The 20,225-nt window shown below is 43.9% G+C and overlaps 1 protein-coding gene and 1 long non-coding RNA gene across 4 annotated transcripts in view; one reads left to right on the forward strand and one right to left on the reverse strand.

Moving 5' to 3' along the window:
• Window positions 1–10,676: 10,676 nt before the first annotated feature.
• On the forward strand, window positions 10,677–16,145 carry LOC139761626 (uncharacterized). Its single transcript, XR_011715559.1, has 2 exons — window positions 10,677–11,547; window positions 11,646–16,145. It is a non-coding gene; the product is annotated as an uncharacterized lncRNA (long non-coding RNA).
• Window positions 14,841–20,225, reverse strand: part of LOC139761625 (uncharacterized) — a 95,779-nt gene continuing 90,394 nt past the window's right edge. For 2 of the 3 annotated variants that reach the window (XM_071685896.1, XM_071685897.1), the window contains 2 exons: window positions 20,185–20,224; window positions 14,841–17,612 (listed from right to left, as the gene is read on the reverse strand). In XM_071685896.1, coding sequence (XP_071541997.1) covers window positions 16,175–17,612; window positions 20,185–20,224 — 1,478 coding nt within the window. In that variant the 3' untranslated portion in view covers window positions 14,841–16,174. The remainder of the gene's footprint in view (window positions 17,613–20,184; window position 20,225) is intronic. The other variant, XM_071685898.1, reaches the window with a different exon arrangement.

Genomic DNA, 20,225 nt, shown 5'->3' on the forward strand with positions numbered 1-20,225 from the left:
ACCAGCCGTCTGGTTTAGCAACCGGTGAGCGGGGGAGAGGCTGAGTAAGAGCCACTGAGGCGTGGGTCCTGTGCTTAGGTTCGTTGCACACGCCAACCTTTGCTTCCCATCACACACACACACACACACACACACACACACACACACACACACACACACACACACATATATATATTGGAAAGGATCACAATTTTGCGCGTGATCAAGATATTCCTATGAGTCCACGGGGAAACTGAAACACGAAAAGTTCCCAAGTGCACTTTCGAGTAATAATCACATCATCAGGGGAGACACAAGAGAGAAATATAACAGTCAGTTGATATACATCAAAGAGACGAAGCTAGGACGCCAATTGGTAATATATATATCTTTTTCTTTCTTTCAAACTATTCGCCATTTCCCGCGTTAGCGAGGTAGCGTTAAGAACAGAGGACTGGGCCTTTAAGGGAATATCCTCACCTGGCCCCCTTCTCTGTTTCTTCTTTTGGAAGCGTAGATGGGAAAGTGTGACTCGTGTGTGTCTGGGGAGTAGTGTGGTTTCACATTGGTGTATGGTTGATGCGGTGGTGTTTAAGAGTAAGCTGGAAGGGCAGTTGTCTATTGCTTGTCGGGTTATTTCAGTGTATTTGTGTTTTTTTTTTCTTTCTTTCTGGGGCATTGAGGAGCTGTGAGTAGAGTTTGCTTGATAGTAAGGCAGTGGTAAGCTTGTCATTTCTACTTCAGGGTTGATGGTTAGCTATGGAGTGGTTTCGGTAGGAAGGGGTCTTGTGCTGTTGTAAAGTACAGAGTGCACGAGAATGTTTGAGGTAGCGCCAAGAACAGACGAACAAAATGGCCTCGTTTACTCACATTCACTCCCTTGTCGTTATTTATAATGCGCCGAAACCAGACAGCCCTGAAAATGTTTGGCCAAGAACCTTTCTCTACCTTCTTCGTTGCCCTCACAAGGAATCGCTTACTTCACTCTAATGAAATAAATTTTGCCTTGATATACTCTACGCATTAATTCACCGATTGACCAAAAAAAAGAAATATAAATTTTTAGTCTGACTGGGTTAGACGAAGCGAACCTCCCTCGAATCCCATTATGCCATAACCGATCGAAAGTAATGACGTCATTATGGAATGAATTATTACCTTATTAGTGCCTGAAATGAGCTTTCTTTACAAGGATGCAAACAGGAGGTATTACCTATTAAGTGTTCTGGGGCGTGACAGACGCGAGAGAAGTGTATGACCCTTGAGCACGAACCTTGAAACGTGAACGGTACGAGTATTTGAGTACCATGGTCAGACCTTATCCTTAGAGGTCAGGTTTGTTGCACCAGATGTCTCTTGTGATAATGTTTCTCTTCGAACGATGGAAAAGTGTGTCAGTAAATCAGTATTATCGTTTGAACGAAAGAGTATATATATATATATATAATACGAGAGCTATCAAAGGAAATACGAGAGATGGAGGCTATTCAGAAACCCTCATGTAAGCCATGGCCACCAAAGGAAAGAGCGAAGGAGTTCCATTCCACATCCCCAGCTCCCATCATCCTACAGAGCCGGCTTCTGTCGTCGTCCTGCATCCCCGACCATCATCCTATAATGCCTCGAGTTCCACCATCCTACATCCCAGACTTCTGTCATCCTACAGCCTGGCTTTCATCGCTCCAAGCTCCCTTCACCCCATCATCCTAGCCTGTGCTATGTTGAATGGAATGGAAATATAGATTTGGCCGAACAAAACACTTTTTTGGAAAGTGTAAAAAGTCTAGAGGGGTGTGTTATTGTGCAGATGTGGAGGGAGCATGGTGAGGTATCACACTGAGGGATTACGACATAAGAAAGGTACCGTTGCGAGGAAATACTAAACGATGGAATAAAACATGTAGTTTTAATGTGCATTGTGTGAATACGATGGGATGTATTGCTGGCGGAATGAATGAAAGATTGTATCTGGACCGAGTGAGAGGGAGATTAGGTTGTAGAGGACGGAGGGAGAGAGATGAAAGACTAGAAGGGGAAAGTAATAGGCTTATATAGACATGAGCCAGCCATTGAAGCACTGTTGTCCCATTGTTGAAGTAATGCCTGGGACTACCGTACACCCCCTCCGTGTCAGTAGGTTGTAGACGGCAGTCGCCCCAGGGAAGTACAACCCTCCTGACTTACGAGTGTTGGAAGTGATGGCCGGAACCATCTTGCACCTTCCAGGTTAGAAGGTCTGGTCTTGGTTTCTCCCACAGTAAACGTGAGCTTCCAGGGCAGAGTTTAGCGTCCCTGATCATGCACCATACGCCCAGCTTCCTTGATTTTTGGTCTCGTTTTCCTTCCGTTTTTCGTAACACATTTTTTTTTTCTCTTCGCGAATTTTAGATCAGTCGTTTTTGCCCCAACAGCCAATATAGATTACCCCTTTTTCCTCCAAAGGCTTGGCCCGGATGAGGATCTTTATCCGTGCACGGAGCCTTCTGTCTAACAAACGGATATGAATTAGGGAAGTGTTGGCTGGTTAAGAATGTCAGAAGTTGCGCAAGGGTCTGGATATATGGAGTGGGCTACACTGACAATAACTGTGGATAGTAGAGGAAGGATGCAGTGAGTACGGATACACAGTCCGTGGCCAGCAAAAAAACATCTCTTGGTAGCCCTAAAATGCGTCTCATTCGGAGCCGATATCGGATGGAAGTCTCGGTAAATCACGTAGGACATACTGCGCCTATTTGTCTCTGACCCCGGTCTTCCATCACTTCAAATGCTCCCCCTGTAGCCCGAACCTAGCGGCACCTCAGGTCCGGGGGAGGGCATGGGTTGGCCCATAATACGTGGGATTTAGTGCGTTGCTCAATGGTAGACCGCAACCTGCCCGTCTGCCAATCCCCGCTGTCTGTTTGTTGGGGGGAAGACCGCCTCTGTGTCTGTGTTCTGTGCTGGCCTTGATGCCAATCTCAGTCTGTCTTTGTCTCGCTATCAGTTTCCCGTTTTCATTCCCCCTTAGTCTGGCTGTTATTGTCCGTGTTTCCTACGCTTTAATCTGTCTTTGTTTTTCGTTTGTATTGAAGTGACGTGTGAATTGTTTGTTTTTTACCTCCACCGTCGCTCTTAATATGTTTATATCTGTTTACGTACACTTCTTGAATCCACATTTGTTGTCGTATATGTCTACTTACGTCACTTGCTGTAGCCCACGTCTCTCTGGGTCTTAATTCATTGGTTGGCTGGGTATATTTGGTCTTAAGGCTGTCGACATGACAGGGTCACTCAGGAATTTTGGTAAGAAGCAGAGCTAGGGGTCGTGTGAGTTACGTTATTTAATGTGTCATATGTGTGTGTGAGAGAGAGAGAGAGAGAGAGAGAGAGAGAGAGAGAGAGAGAGAGAGAGAGAGAGAGAGAGAGAGATGCGAGCGACGTAAAACGTAACCTCCAGACTGTTCGTGTTGTCCTTGGCTAATCTACCATCAGGGCTTCACGTGATGAGTGTGGGTAAACCTCAGTCGGGTCCCCACGTAGCCGACCTACGCATCTCGAAGGACGGCGACGTACCCGGCAGGTGGAAGTCATTTCTGAAGGTTCCTGAAAGAATGAATAAAACTCGGCAACGTTTTTTATATCTCTCTCTTGTATCTTTTTATCACAGCTAAACACGACATGGTAGGTGGATTCGTATGCAGATTCGTTCCTTGTGTTGATGCATTGAAAGACTATATTTGTACTCGACTCCAGATGTTGATTTCTAAATTAAATATCGTCATTTTATAACAACCCCGCCTCCAAAAATGAATATGTACCACAAATAACGCTCTATACGATTATTTTTGAAGGGAAGGGTAAATAGACTTGAGTGTAATGCGATAACGTGTCAGTCTTCATTTTGGTGGAAATTTGAATAAATGCTTTACCACAACCGGGGCTCCGAGCTCAGAATGTGATGAACGAGGCAGCTTGAAAAAAAGTCATAATGAGAGGCTAAACTAACCTGAAGGCTATTACCAGTATCGCTGGCACGGAGCATTAAGTGAGAGATAGATAGAGATGGATTTGATTCGGCTCTCCTGGAGTTCGCATGGGCTTTTAAAATGCCCGTTTATAAAAATGTTTTCACAGACCACCGAGTACAGCTGGATAAAACAAGCTGACCAGCGCACCGGCCTTTTCAAGCGTGCAGACGAAGGCTAAGTCAACATTCAGCCTGACGGATTTTCCCCTCGGTTCTTGCCATGAAATTTTGTTAGTTCATAATCCCGATGTGGCCCAACCTGGCTGGCTCAACGGAGCGCCAGGGGACGACCTCAGTAACGAGTTCAATTGGTCCTCCTCCTCCACCTCCTCCGCCTCGAACTATCGCACTGTTGATGTCATACGTGGGCGAGGACGATCCTCTGCATGACTGATATTTCATCTTTTCTATGCCAAGTTGCCCTTTCCCGCCTTCGTATAGGTAGTCTCACGTGTGAGGATGAGTCTGTAGTTGTGTTAAAATGTGCCGAAACCAGGACACACCAGCCACACCCAAGCCCCACTGACTATGTCGTGGTTTTTGTATGATCTTTACTACGTATTTGTGATGCGTAGTCATTATCATCCAGTGGAATTGGGGCGCAATGTCTATTCCTTAAGTACATGGGACAGTAAAAGTAGGAGGACCTGTTCCTTTTCACCACATACCTCGTGGTCCCCTTCAACCACACGCCACCTAGGTCCCTCCCCCACACACCACTTGGTCCTCTTCAACCACACGCCACCTAGGTCCCTCCCCCACACACCACTTGGTCCTCTTCAACCACACGCCACCTAGGTCCCTCCCCCACACACCACTTGGTCCTCTTCAACCACACGCCACCTAGGTCCCTCCCCCACACACCACTTGGTCCTCTTCAACCACACGCCACCTAGGTCCCTCCCCCACACACCACTTGGTCCTCTTCAACCACACGCCACCTAGGTCCCTCCCCCACACACCACTTGGTCCTCTTCAACCACACGCCACCTAGGTCCCTCCCCCACACACCACTTGGTCCTCTTCAACCACACGCCACCTAGGTCCCTCCCCCACACACCACTTGGTCCTCTTCAACCACACGCCACCTAGGTCCCTCCCCCACACACCACTTGGTCCCCTCGACCACTCAGATCTTCGCCATATTTGTTATCGTATCTATAAGATGCGTCCAAGATGTATATGACTTACCTGTCAGAATTCTATTCGTAACTGCTCCATTGAAAAACTAATGTTGTAACTTTCGTCGTAAAGTGTGAGTCTTTGCTGACCTTCGTAATATATATGGAAAAAAAAGTTGAAAAAAAACTTCTTATCTTCTTGGGGAGGAAAATTTAATGGTGTCCGAACCCCGGAAATATCCTTTGGCCTTGATTTGATATCTCGGGACTTGTTTGTGTGGCGTGTGGAGAATTGTGCTGACCGGAGGACTGAAGGAACCACACGTTCGACGGCTTAACCTGGGATTAGTCGTACACTCGGGTAGATCCAGACCTGTGTACAAACGGGAAAGAATCGAACCCACGTACACGTAGCACACACACACACACACACACACAGCACAGCACAGCACAGCACAGCCCAGAAAAACTATACACATTAGGGATCTGCAACGTTGGAGAGGTGACTACACGGGGGTAACTTCTGTCTGACCTTTCCTTGGTATCAGGAGAAGGGAAACATTACGCCAACTTTAGTCCACACTCAGGGAAGGGAGGATCTGTGTCCATTCATTCTCCACATTTTCCCCAGTCCGGACCTGGCGCGCGTATGGGGAGAGTTTCGCAACATTCTGAACGGTTGATGTGAGATGTTTGATGAATGTAGAGGTGAGGACTTACAGGACAGTACACGGTGAAGCACTCAATCTGGCGCAGTCAGATGAACGTCAATATAGCTAGTGGGTTGAAATCAAAGGGTAGGAGCTACGGAATTTCTCCCACGTCCATCCCTGTATATATTTACCACAAACGACCACGTCGCCTGGGAGTTCTGGTGGCTGCTGAGCTGGACTTCGCTCTCCAACGGAGTGTGAGGCTGTTTACATAGCGTTATTGAACACTGCCCCCTTGAACTGACAGCGATCTGACGGTCCATTAGGAGCTTTGCACATTTATACCAAACAAACACGATCGATTAGCTTATCTAGCAGTGAGGGAAGTGGTCCTTGTAATAAGGTGATGAGAGGATGAGTGTGGTGGTGGTGGTGTGAGGTAGTGAATGGTAGGGAGAAAGGTCTTGTTTGTGGTGCTGGGTGAAGGGCTGAGAGCTAGGACGTGGTTTGACGTCTGGGTGAGGGGCTGAGAGGCCATGGTGTTTGGTTGCTATGTTGTCAAGGTGAGGAGCTGAGAGGTTAGGGCAGTGTGTGGTACAACCATAACCCAGTGAAGGGCTGGGAAGACCTGGCATTTGGTGGCTCTGCTGCTAGGGTGAGGGGCTGAGAGAGGCAGGACGTGATGTGTAGCGGCTCTGAAGCTGGCCTGTGAGAGGATGAGAGGGAGGGCAGCTGGGGGTCGTGGTCTCCGTCTTGATTGCGTCCCTTCTGTTTGATGACGGAGGGACTCTAGGGGTCCTAAGTCTGTTGGACGAGGCAGTAGAGAGTGGATATCCTTCCCATGTCCGTAGAGAATGATATTCCATGTGTGAGTAATGGACAAGACGAAGCCATGACCCCCCACTATGACGTAGGAGATGTGTGGGGGGTCAGTTCTCTCCCAAACAATCGTAAAATAGAAAATCACAAAACACCTTGCGAACGGGAAGCGCGGCACTTGTTCGAATCGTAATTTTAATTCATCGTCGAATGGTAACATTATTTACCCACCCTCCCATTTCCATTCCCATTCCCCCTTGGAAGTTGATGGACTGGATACATGTAACTTTTGTGATTTTTGTTACAGAACTTAGGCATCCAGCCACGTACGTTCTCGAACACGACTAGGGGGTTTGTGTGTGTCCGAATCCGTGTGAAGGACTTTAATGTACTGTTAAACCTTAAAAGATTATATGTTTAGAGTAACAGCTTTGGAGAACGAGTCATAAACGCTGCAACCCACATGAAGTCATCTGTTATTAGGCATTTAGCTGGCTATATCCATAAGACCTGTGAAGTATTTCTGGCCATTGTGCGAAAACGGGAGGCCTGAATGTAGTAGGTAGTTTGCGAAAATGGAGAGTTATTATCACCCAGGTGTGTGGTACAACCATAACCCAGGTGTGTGGTACAACCATAACCCAGGTGTGCAGTACAACCATAACCCAGGTGTGTGGTACAACCATAACCCAGGTGTGTGGTACAACCATAACCCAGGTGTGTGGTACAACCATAACCCAGGTGTGTGGTACAACCATAACCCAGGTGTGTGGTACAACCATAACCCAGGTGTGTGGTACAACCATAACCCAGGTGTGCGGTACAACCATAACCCAGGTGTGTGGTACAACCATAACCCAGGTGTGTGGTACAATCATTTTATTCATCATTTAACGAGACATTATCATGAGGCGAAGGTGACTAACTGGAGAATAACACTGAAAGGAAAAGCATTCTGAAGTGAGCTCTCTACGTTATTATTATTATTATTATTATTATTATTATTATTATTATTATTATTATTATTATTGTTGTTATTATTATTATTATTATTATTATTATTGTTATTATTATTATTATTATTATTATTATTATTATTATTATTATTATTATTGTTGTTATTATTATTATTATTATTATTATTATTATTATTATTATTATTATTATTATTATTATTATTATTATTATTACTATAGCAGTAGATTACAGTTTGATATGTTAAGAAGGGGAAAGCTGAAGTGAAGGCAGCCTCGTCTTTTGCCTTATTGTGATAACCAAGAGAAGAACAAGATATAACCCTATCATTTACTCGTGGTTCAAACAATTGTATTTCTTATATCTTTTCGTAGAAGGTCTTCCTGCATTTTAAGCGAACGGAACATGAGTTAATACAGAATTGAATATATATTATAAAGGGAACAGATTGTAATTTTTGTGAACAATGAATGTATGACTGGTTAAGAAAATACATACCATTGTAAAAGTCACTGTGACCAGAATTTGCTTTTGAATAAGATGTGTGTGTGTGTGTGTCTGTGTGTGAGGCTTCGTAATTGGATTTATGTGATACACTTGCTTCGGTGAGAGAGATTATTGACGAAGTTTATGATTGAATGTCAGGAAAATGGTTAACCTTGAATGTCATGGGAAAGAAAAATATATGTATATATGACTGAAAACACACACACACACACACACACACACACACACACACACACACACACACACACAAGTAAAGTTATGAGGTTAAAAAGTGAGTTAGGAAACTTTAGGTAAGAGATTGAATAGGAAGAAGAGAGAAAAAAAAAGTTACAAGATTTCTTTTCGTGGTTTGAAACTATTTCGTGAGGGACAAAGAGAGTGACGCGACAAAATCCTTTGAGAGATGGAAGGGCTTGGCTTGAGTGATGTGTTTATTATATTGGTATGGTACGAGGGTGTGTGTTAGCACAGACCCTGCCTCCAATTTGAGGCAGTCAAGCCTTCTGGTTTTGTGGGAGGTTCCTACCATACAGCTTCGATATCAAAAACAACTTCTCATATTAAGCTGACAGAGATGGATATATAAAGATACGTTTTAGATATATGACTAGAGCGAATCTAATGTTTGCTATTGGATGATTGGAGCGACCGTATTTGATGTCTAGGACAAATAACATGGGGAAAAAATATATATATAGAAGAAAGGAGTTTGTAAAGCTGCTGAGTTGTGTCTACACCCTACCTTATCTACGACGTCGTTTAAGGCACCCCCGTTGTTACGGGGTAGACGGTTTGGAACGCATAAACCAGCACGTAACCGATCAAGAGCTCATTCACTCCGAAGAGATCAAAGAGGCAGCCCATTACCACAGGAAAAAAGAACACCACGTTGGTCTTTCTTCACTGTGAGTCATGCTTGATGAACCGTAAGTCCGATATTGGTGAAGGAGGTAGGCGGTTCGAGCTGGGGACCGGTGGAATGGACGACAGACAAAAGACAACCAGAAGTGGTCTGCGGAGAAGACTGGCGAAGACAGCGGAAGACAACAGACTGTCCAGGGCACTCTAGTGAGTTCTGTTGTAGATGAAGACAGAGGACCATCAACAGTGGTTTGGTGAGGGCTTTTGTAGGTGAAGACGAACAGAGGACCACCAGGAATGGTGTGGTGAGGGCTTTTGTAGATGAAGACGAACAGAGGACCACCAGGAATGGTTTGGTGAGGGCTTTTGTAGATGAAGACGAACAGAGAACCACCAGGAATGGTTTGGTGAGGGCTTTTGTAGATGAAGACGAACAGAGGACCACCAGGAATGGTTTGGTGAGGGCTTTTGTAGATGAAGACGAACAGAGAACCACCAGGAATGGTTTGGTGAGGGCTTTTGTAGATGAAGACGAACAGAGAACCACCAGGAATGGTTTGGTGAGGGCTTTTGTAGATGAAGACGAACAGAGGGCCACCAGGAACGGGTGGGTGAGGACAAGCAGAACAACAGAAGTCAGTCGGTTTCCCTGAGAAAAATATTATTCGAACGATACGATAAGCTGAGAAGCATTAACTCTGTGCAAAACCACCCTCAGCAATATACTGCGGTCGAGAAAAATACACTTTTACATTAAGACGTTGAGGGGAATGTAACTTGATATATTATGATAATGGAATACGAAGCATATACAAAATCATGACGTGCGTTACCCAAAGCTTCCAAACATGCTCGCTGCTGCTATTCTGTGGCAGACATTAATGGCCTTAAGAATTCAAGTTTTGGTTGGAAGGACTTAAGGCGCAGCTTAAAACAGCTCTCCAGACTCTTCGAAAATAAACAGATTAACTCGACTGGTCTTTTTTTATGGTTTTACGTAATGAATGTAAAGAAAATGAAAATTTTCTTATTTTTTCAGAATCTTAAAGCAAAGTTTTTGTAAGATATTTTTATTTTTTTTTAAATATTCTTTGATTATATGCTGTACTTTTATTGTGATCAATGTAAGTTACTTACATGCAATATATATATATATATATATATATATATATATATATATATATATATATATATATATATATATATATATATATCGTTCTTTTGCTTGGGAAGCATGTAAATGACGCCAAAAAGCATTACATTTTTCGTCGTGAAATATAGATGTACAGAGAAGCGAAAATGACAGCGTCTAAATTGCTCTGGCTTAGCACACCTAGGAGGGTGTTTTTATGATTTCTAGTACGTGTATAGTGATTACCAGTTTGTGTACTCAGATCTTTGCTAGACTTCTTGTGTCTAGAAGTGGGAAGGGGAATTCCAGATACGTGGAATGGGTGCGTAACCTATCCTGTCCTGCCCACCTCCCTATTTGCCTTGTTCCCACCCTCTGCCTGCCTTCGTCTTACCTGCTTTTCCTTACCAGTCTTGATTCCTACCTCAATCCTTCCACTTTACCTACGGGGATGGCCTCAAGTTACTACTCCTCCCTCAATCTTTCTAGGATATAGAGGTTGGCGTAACCTGCCGTTTTCTTTATCATCCTCGTTCTCTTTCTGTCTGATATCCCTATTTACTGGGGGACTTAACTATTTTCCAGAGATAAAGGCAAAGGAAAAAAAAAAGGAACCAGGAGCGTTACCTGTATTTTATGCTTTATATTGTAACCATAATAATATATAACACATACCCTTCAATGCACCTTAGAATATTATACAAACATCTATCATGAACAATGGAATATATTAGAATTATTTTTTTTACACAGTTTTATTTAGGCTCAGCAATTTTTTAATTTTTTTTTAAATATATTCACAACGTTATGTTAAGTCACATAAGCCAGTTAGAATGATATAACCATATTTTTTTTTCTTCTGTGGATCTTGAACAACGGTCATGTTCAGCGAATTAGGCATGAACCATGAACGCTGTTGAAGCCCACGTCAGAGAACATGCATATTTTGCGCTGAAAAAGAAAAAGGAAAAAAAAAAAACATACGTTTTGGGGGTGTTGGTCTTTTAGAAGTACTCCGAGTATCACAGAATCATATGCATATAACAGTGAATTTTTCATTCAACATGCTCTTGGATCCTATAGCAATGAGTGTTATTGTTTTGAATGCAGTGTACGCGGATGAATCTTATACAGGTAATAGACTTATCTTAATAGTTTCTCGTTTTCCTTTTTATGGTTTTTGAGCAAGAGATGAGCGGCAGTCCTCTACCAGTATAGGTGTTGTGGTCTTCCTTGTGTTCACGTTCATTCTTCGTATCATCAACTCTACACTGAGTTGCTCTACTGATTAGCATTTGGGCTCATTTGCCTCGCCACTGTGACGTCAAAGATATGGAGAAACTCCTACAGTGTGTCGCAGTTTGGGAATGGACAGTGGGTGGAGAGGTTAGTGAGGGTAGCCGTAGAAGGGATAAGAGCAGTAGGTGGGTGGATTAAGTGACTCAGTAAATTGTGTGAGAAGGAGTTGTGGAATGGACAGTGGGTGGAGAGGTTAGTGAGTTAGTTGAAGGGATAAGAGGAGTGGGTGGATTAAGTGACTCAGTAACATTGTGTGAGAAGGAGTTGTGGAATGGACAGTGGGTGGAGAGGTTAGTGAGTTAGTTGAAGGGATAAGAGGAGTGGATGGATTAAGTGACTCAGTAACATTGTGTGAGGAGGAGTTGTTAGAACAGACGTCCGAGTGATGAGGAGGGCCACAGATTAGCTTCGACTGAACCTGACGTCTCTCTCTCTTCGGCTCATTGTGGGGAATAAAGATATATATATATATATTACCGAGAATACTTCTAAAAGCCCCTTAAGACATTACCCCGGGCATCTGGGGCTCACAGTGCCTGGGATAAAGATGTCCCACGAAATAGACTTCAAAAAAAAAGGAAAATACAAATGCAGGCTGACGATCCATCCCGTCTTTTCAGATTATGAAGGACAATTCTTAAGACATGTTATTTCTGAGTGTATGTCGATGTATTGATGACAGGGTCAGCATGCTGATAACCAAAGGTGTTTTCAAATGTTCAAGTGTACACGTTGTTAGTTTACATCAAAAAATATATATAATCATATATTTGCATGTTTCGTGTCTTGGTGAAAAGGAAAATTAGAAATTCGATTTTTTTTTTGTTTTTTGTTTTTGTGGTGTTTTTTTTAGGGGGGTCGACAATCAATGTGATGTATAATTACGAGATGTCTTAAAGGTACAGCAGCGTTGTCGTCATGGAGAAATTTGTGAGTGAATAAGGCAGCTGACGACATATAGCTACACAGGGTGGCTATGCATAAGCTGTCTCGTGGAAGCGTAGGTTCCAGAGAGCCGACCATGCGTGTATATAAGTAGGAAGGATGTATGCCATTGGCCATTTGGGGAAGGGGGGGGGATACCATTACGTTTGGTTACGAAGAACGTAAGAAATTAACATTTAACTTGGAATAAAATCAATATATTTATTTTTTTCTCTTCCAAAATTATTTTAATTCGCTTTAAAATCACAGTCTGTTTTAAACATTAGAAATTAGTTTAAACGGAAAGGTGATACAACAATTTTTTCCGGGGAAAGAAGGGGGGGAAAAAAAATGGCATATATTATCAAGCCATGATCATACGCTGCGAGTGATTTATGTCTGTATGTTGCTGTTGGATTTAATGGGCACCAAGAGTTATAACGGCATTAAGCCAGACCTCACTACTGCACTTCACAGAACCGACTCAACAAAACTGTGTGTACATGTCCAGTGAAAATGTTTATGAGGTTGCAGTCCGTGGCGAACGGGCTTCCAGTGGCCATTAAGCCAGTCGAAGTCGTTCCAGTACATGCACACACGTTAAGCAGGACAAAACTTAAAAAATCATTTCAATTACTTATGTGAACATTTGATGTACACTCTACTGCCGCATCTTCGTATGCACTCCAGAATGTGAATACGTAATGATTGGATAGTGTGATCAATTCCTGTTCTCGGTATTTCTCTCGAATCTTCTCTGATATGATTTTGCATCCCGTATAGTGTTGGTCAAAACGAGTGGTGTCCACTGATGTTGCAATGGTGGTCTTATTCATACACAGGTATGTCAGTACAGTGGGTCGAAGATCCACGTAGGCACTATGAGAAAACGCATTATGTGAATAAGGAGGTTAAGACGGAAAAATAAATTTAGCAAACTTTGGACATATAACGTAATTATGAAGTATATAAGTAAGGAAGTAAGTTATAAGTAAGAGAGGGATTTCTGTTTCAAAATGCGGGTCCCGGGGTGTGTGTGTGTGTGTGTGTGTGTGTGTGTGTGTGTGTGTGTGTGTGTGTCTGCGTGAGTTATATCTGTATATTAAGGACGAAATATGAAGGTCAGCACTTCGGTGTTATGGTTATAGGAGGGTTTAATAACCCATTTTCCAGAGGAGGTAAGTGTGGGTAAAATTTAGGGGTGGGTGGGTTGGGTAGATAATGCTCAGTTAGAAATCATTCTTGGATAATGTGTAAACCTAGACTGATCAGTGAATGTTATGGGTTCCAGCATTTCGTTTTCTGTGCGTATGTTTATACAACATTGGTGTTAAATTTGATTTCGTTACGGTAATGCCCGGGAAGGTTGGATGGACCGATCTTGTATGTTGTCTTAAAAGGCGTTGGAGTTGTGAATTCCACGAAATGAAAAAGATTCAGTTTGGGTTAGACGTATTTGGTGGCGCCAGAGTACGGTAACACCCTGCCTCAAGTAACATATAATGACTGTAGTAGCGTGAGCCTGTGTGGTGCGAAGGGATATCATAGAATGATTAAGAACGCCCATATGAATATACGAGTGAGAGGAGGGATTAATATTTTTCAACGCATAACAGAATGGAGGAAATATTAACCAAAAAATTAACAGAGAGAGAAAAAAAGATATATGAGAAATTCAAGTGTCGTAAGGAAGAAATTGTGAAGCAAATGTGCTTGAGGACTGGACACCTCTGGATGCGCTTCCGGCATATCCAAGCTGGTGTCTTTTGAAGCTCATGATTGCTTGGGGTATGTCGGGTTTTGAGACCTATCGACCTACGGCCAGGAGTCATTAAAGCTAATAATCGTCACTTAACTTTCATGTTCAAGCAAATACTAACTTTCTGGCCCAAGCGTTAGCGTGGAAGATGACTCCCGCTTTCCCACCCACAACTTGATCATATTTTAGTAGTAGTTGCAATAGTAGTAGTAGTAAGTAGTAGTAATAGTAATAGTAGTAGTAGAAGTAGCAGCAGCAGTAGTTGTAGTACTACTAGTAGAAGTAGTATATATAGTAATAGTAATTGTAGTAGTAGCAGTTGTAGTAGTAGTTATAGTTGTTGTAGTAGCAGGAGTAAGTAATGGTAGTTGCATAAATTTGTCTATTGCAGATGACGATGATAGTTAAGTCACGGGCACATATTATATAAATCTGCGACACATACATTTTCTCTAGTGTCTTTCATATGCCCCTTAAACATGATCGTGTGTGAAAGAGAGAGAGAGAGAGAGAGAGAGAGAGAGAGAGAGAGAGAGAGAGAGAGAGAGAGAGAGAGGGGGGGGGGGGGTTGGCGGCTGCTGGACTTGATCCACTCCTGGGGCCTCTTGACCCAGTGAGAGCCACAAGTGCCAGGATGGGTTGTGGTGTAGGAGGAAGAAGAAGAGGAGGAGGAGGAGGAGGAGGAAGAGGTATGAGGAGTAGGAAGACACGCTTACCGTGTAAGACGTCCTTTGCTGTAGGAGGAGGGAGGGAAATGAGTGAAATAGAGCAAGTCCACATTTGGAAGGGAAGGAAGGAGAGAGAGAGAGAGAGAGAGAGAGAGAGAGAGAGAGAGAGAGAGAGAGAGAGAGAGAGAGAGAGCTGGATCATTAGGGAAGGCTTTGTGGAGATGAGTAAGACGGATGCAAAGTGCTCTCCCGAAGAGAGAAAGACAAGTTGCAAGAGGTAATGATGATCTCGCCAGAGACAAAAAGAAAATAAAGGTGGGCGAAGAATTGTATTCTCCCGAAGAAGAGAAAGGAACCAGAATGTTGTAAAGTGAACAAATGCTTTTCCTTGTTGAGGAAATGAGGTCGTGAATATGTATAGGAGCGAGAGAGAGAGAGAGACAGAGGTGACCAGTTAAGGGAAAACACAGTGTGGGTAATGTTGCGTTGCCAACAAGACAGGAGGGGTACGTAAGGTTGTTAAAAAACACACTTTGGTTTCTGGAGACGGATCGTCCTGGCAGCGGTTCAGTGTGTGATGCGGTGATGATAGGTAAAGAGGAGGAGGAGGAGGAGGAGGAGCAGGAGGTGTGTGTGTGTGTGTGTGTGTGTGTTGGAGGTTGGAGGTTGGGGGAGGATGAAGCTGGACGAGAAGAATGGGCAGAGCGAAGCGTCAGCGGAGTTCAAGATCTCGATAACCGTGCTCGAGGAAGTGGTCAACAGGATGGTTCGAGATGGTTGAGTGAATGGCTAACAGGATGACGCGGGTATAATATGTCGGCGAGAAGGTGTAACGTGCGCGGCGTACCGATCACAACTGAGGCAAATTTAAGGGATAGAAAAATTTATAATCCCCTGAAATTAGTAACGACCAAGAACAAAAAAAAAAAGGCGAATTTAAAGTGGTTCAGTTCTTAAAAAGATCGGGAAGTGCGCCATCCACAGTTTTACACAGAATGGTAATTTCGTGTCTTTGAGTTAATGAATTGGGTCGAACTGCAGAATGAGAGAGAGACAGAGGAGGAGGAGGAGAGGGGACGACGTATGAATTCCATCCATTAATTTGTCATATGAATAAAAACCAGTAAATTTGTCGCGGTTGCGATCATCATATAAAACTAGGAACCATTAATTTTATATATTGGAAGATGTTTGTTTTGCTACTTTGTTTTTTTTGCTAAAGCTTCGCGTTGTTTTTAAGCGTCAGATATATATATATACCCGATAACACCAAGATGCAGTGTAAAGTGTCAAGTTGAATGAAGTATTTTTTTTTTTTCCCACGAGTGAGGAAATCTTTACAAAATTTGGAAGTATTAATTACACCTTAAGATGCAGCACAGGACACATTTTGTATAACATACATTCGTATATATATATATATATATATATTTATATATGTTTATAAAAAAAGAGATGATAAATGTTATCAAACAAGAGTACTTCTCTCGTCTTCCTTATCCACACCTTCCACACACTTATTACAGTGATTCGCCATCTGGCGATCCTCCTGTCTGTACATGAGGGCGAATTCGTTCACAATGTTTATACTGACGCTAATGGGAGGCGAGACCCCTCTCTCGTGACGGTGGCAGTGGGAAACCTTCTCCAGCGAACCGAAGGTTGGCACTTGGCACGATTCACTGGCACCGTTGTTATCCCCCCCGCATGCAGTTCTCGAGCCGTGCAGGATTCTTTTCAGGGGACTTCCGGCGTCTTTTCTATCGGGTTGGATCGTGAGCGAACATCCTCCACGGGGGGAGGCATGCACGGCGCCGGGGTGCCCCGACCGATCGACGGTCTGGCTTCCGTCTTTGAAAGTCTCGACGTCAGACACCGTCATAGCACTGGTTTCCTCACCGTTACTTGTGTCGCCGCCGTAGGTGCAGTCGCCGCTGGAGCTCCTGTGGGCGCCGTTCTCGCCCGCGTTGTGCACGTCGCACTCGAGAACGCCGTTGTGCAGCTGCTGTGACGTGGACGCTGAGACGTCGTGCGCACTCCTCTGGTGGACCCTCGGTCTGTGATCATGACCGTCGGAGTCGTGGTAGATGCTGCGAGAGAAGCTCTTGCTCCTGATCTTGAGAGATTCCCCGCGGCGTTTCCTCATGCAGAAGGACTCCGCCCTTCGGTTGCCGGTGTGTTTGAGTTTGACCGAGTGGGAGCGGGAGCGTGGGGAGACCTCAGGCATCAGCTCCCGGTCGATGTAATCAAAGCCTGCCCTCGACAGCTGCGGACTTTCTTTGTTTGCGTGAGAGTAGCTCGCCTTCCCGGAGCTGCGCTGGACTCTGTTCCTAGCTAAGTTGACTTTGACCGGGCTGGAGTGACGTCTCTTGACGGCGCCGTCGACTTTTTTCAGCGACAGGTGGGCCCCCGTGGGCGACTTGGTCACCTGCTTGGGAGAGAGTGAAAAGCAGGCTTCCACAGTGTCGCTGTCGCTGCTGCCGCTGCTCCCCGGTTGCTCCTCGTCGTTATCGTCCTCGTCGGGGACGCTGTCGCCCTCTTCCTCAACGTCGCAGACGACGTCGTCGTCCTCATCGTCCTCATCGTCTTCGTCGAAAGCGTCGAGGCACTCGTCGTCGCTCACGTCCAGCACGATATCCTCGCCGAAGTCCATTTCCTCCGTGACGTTGTCCAGGTTGGTAGGCGCGTGGGACGACCTGTAAGGGGAGGTCTTCAGGGGCGTGGTGATCGCGGTCTGGACGGGGCCCATGTACCTGTAAGCCCTGAATGACGCCGGGGGTGTCGGCTCCTCAGGGATGATCAGTTCATCGGGAGTCGTCAAGAGGTCTGAGGCCGTCACCTCAGCGTCGAACTCGGATTTCTCCTCCACGACGGTGTCTAAGTCGATTTCCGGCATCGGTTTGAATCTGGAAGTAAGAAGGAAAACGGGATACCATTAAGGATAGATGAACGTAAGGAAATTAGCAGCAGAACATAAGGAACTGTTATTTAGATAAAAGAATCGCACATTCATAACGTTAAATAGATGACACATTTATTGAGAGCGTTCACATTAACATCTAAACATGCAGAAACTCTCTCTCTCTCTCTCTCTCTCTCTCTCTCTCTCTCGTCTACATTCTTCTTGACCTCAACGCATTTGGGTTCCTTCACATTCCTCAACACACCTTGGCCTCTCCAGCCAATGGGAATTTGGAGCAAGCTTCGAGAAAGGAGATAAAAAACGTAAGACGTGTTTTGCTGAGGAGAAGGATATCCTTAAGCATTATTGTAACGCAGCATCCGTGTTCTGAACAGGCGTGGATGAGGTTGTTAAAGGCTGGAGCCGTTGTGAATGGAACATTGTTAATTAATGCCCACGAGTGTGTTGTTAGTTACAACTGGTAAATACAGTAATTCAGGCACCACCTCACCGCACTATGGATGGCGGCCATATCTATTCTCATGTTTAATGAACTTTTTAATTCTGAATTCTCACCTGGTCTTCATCCTCATTAACCACATTACAGAAGCTTCCATAGAACACGCAGTGAAGGGTACTGAAGATCATCCTCGGACCCTCTTACCCACCCTTTCAAGGGGCGCTTAACACACTCGTCCGCCCAAATCCCTCCAGCCGTCCTCCAGACCCCATCCAACTGTTCGTGAAGACGCTATAAGCACCATCCCCGCCACCGTTATCTAAGACCCTTTTTGTCCCCAAGTTGCATGTGCGGTACCCATTCAAGGTTCTGTAGACGGTCATATGTACACCCCCATATCAGCCATTGTGAACATCATGAACAATGGCTGGATTGTATGTCGACCCCCACAATAGTATTTTTATAGAGACTGTGTATTTACCCCCATTCCACATCTTTATTTTTTTGATATACCATCAGCTTGTGTGGTATGTCTTTTTCTCATTGTATTTTCAGCTTTAGTATGCATTTAATTAATTGAAATTATTATTTTTATTATGATTGTTATTATTATTATTATTATTATTATTATTATTATTATTATTATTATTATTATTGTTATTATTATTATTATCATTATTAGTATTATTTTTATAAATTATTATTATAATTATTATTATTATTATTATTATTATTATTATTATTATTATTATTATCGTAGTTATTATTGTTATTATTATCGGAGTTACTATTATTATTACTGATATTCTTATTATTATTTTTGTTTAAGAGGGGAAGAAAGAGAATAAGAAGAAAGAGAATAAGAAGAATAGAGAATAAGAAGAAAGGGAATAATGTTTTATGAAGGAGTTATCCTTGTAAGGAGAACGAGAGAACAAATGGAGGCAAAACAAAGGATAGTGGACTAAGGATTGGTAACAAACGAAGATGAGAAAAACAGATGAAGTGAGCAACTGAGTGATTGTTACGTCAAAGAATAAGGAAGCGGATGTGATGTGTGTGGGACGATGTTTCCTCCGCTTTGAGGAAGTTGTGGTGAGTGGGAATGTGAAAAGATTGGGGGTGGCGAAAGCCTTGTGTAAGACGAAAAGTGGCAAAGCCGCAGGATTCGATGGGATTACAGATGAGTTCCTCAAGAATTTGGATGACAGTGATATTGAATGAGGGCAGAATGCTAATGTTAGAATTGCAGAGATACTGTGTTATGCTGTTTGTCGTACCTGGTAAGATGTATTGGAGGTCTGACTGAGTGGTGGGTTGTATGCATACAAACAGGCATTGTGGTTTCAGGAGAGATAAAGGAGTGTTGGGACCATGTGTATCTAGAGGAAAGTTTGTGAGAAATTAGCAGAAAGAGTGACATATGTGTCATTTGTGAATCTAGAGAAAACGTAGGATAGGGTTGGTCATGAGGCATTATGGAAGGGGCTAAGGATAGGTGGAGTCGATGGAAATTTACTCAATGCACTGAGGAGTGATAGAAACTCTGGGGTGTCGGGGCCCTTAAATTTCAGGAGAGCGAGAGGCACACATGGAACATTTTAAGCGAAGTGGTATACGGGGGGCGCGACGTGTTGTCAGTGGGCAGAACCAGGACATATGAACCGATGAAGGTAAACAGTGGAATAGATTGTGGGACTTGTCTATGGATGATAATCATTATTAGACACACACACACACACACACACACACACACACACACACACACACACACACACACACATTCGCTCGACACTGTTCAAACAAGGCAACTGTACAACCAACCGAGAGGGCAATCATATGTGTGGACAAACCCGTCGCACCTGATACATATGGATATGGCTTCTGCATCAGGGCAGGAGGGTAGGTCTGGGCTGGATCATATTGGATTTTGATGATGACTGGGTCGCCACGACACATATGTACACACGGGTGTGAGCGTAAACTCAGACACACACACACACACGCACACCCACACCCACTAAGCCTATGCGACGGGGCGCACGACAAGGGTCCAGCAGAATCAGTAAGAAGTGTTTAAAAACTTCAGGTGTTGATTTTCTAGGCTCGTCCTTACCTCACTAGTGTCTTCTTGCGTTTCTGCCGGTGAGGTTTACC

This window comes from Panulirus ornatus, chromosome 41 (genome assembly GCF_036320965.1).
Source record: "Panulirus ornatus isolate Po-2019 chromosome 41, ASM3632096v1, whole genome shotgun sequence".
In the NCBI taxonomy this organism is placed as follows: domain Eukaryota; kingdom Metazoa; phylum Arthropoda; class Malacostraca; order Decapoda; family Palinuridae; genus Panulirus; species Panulirus ornatus.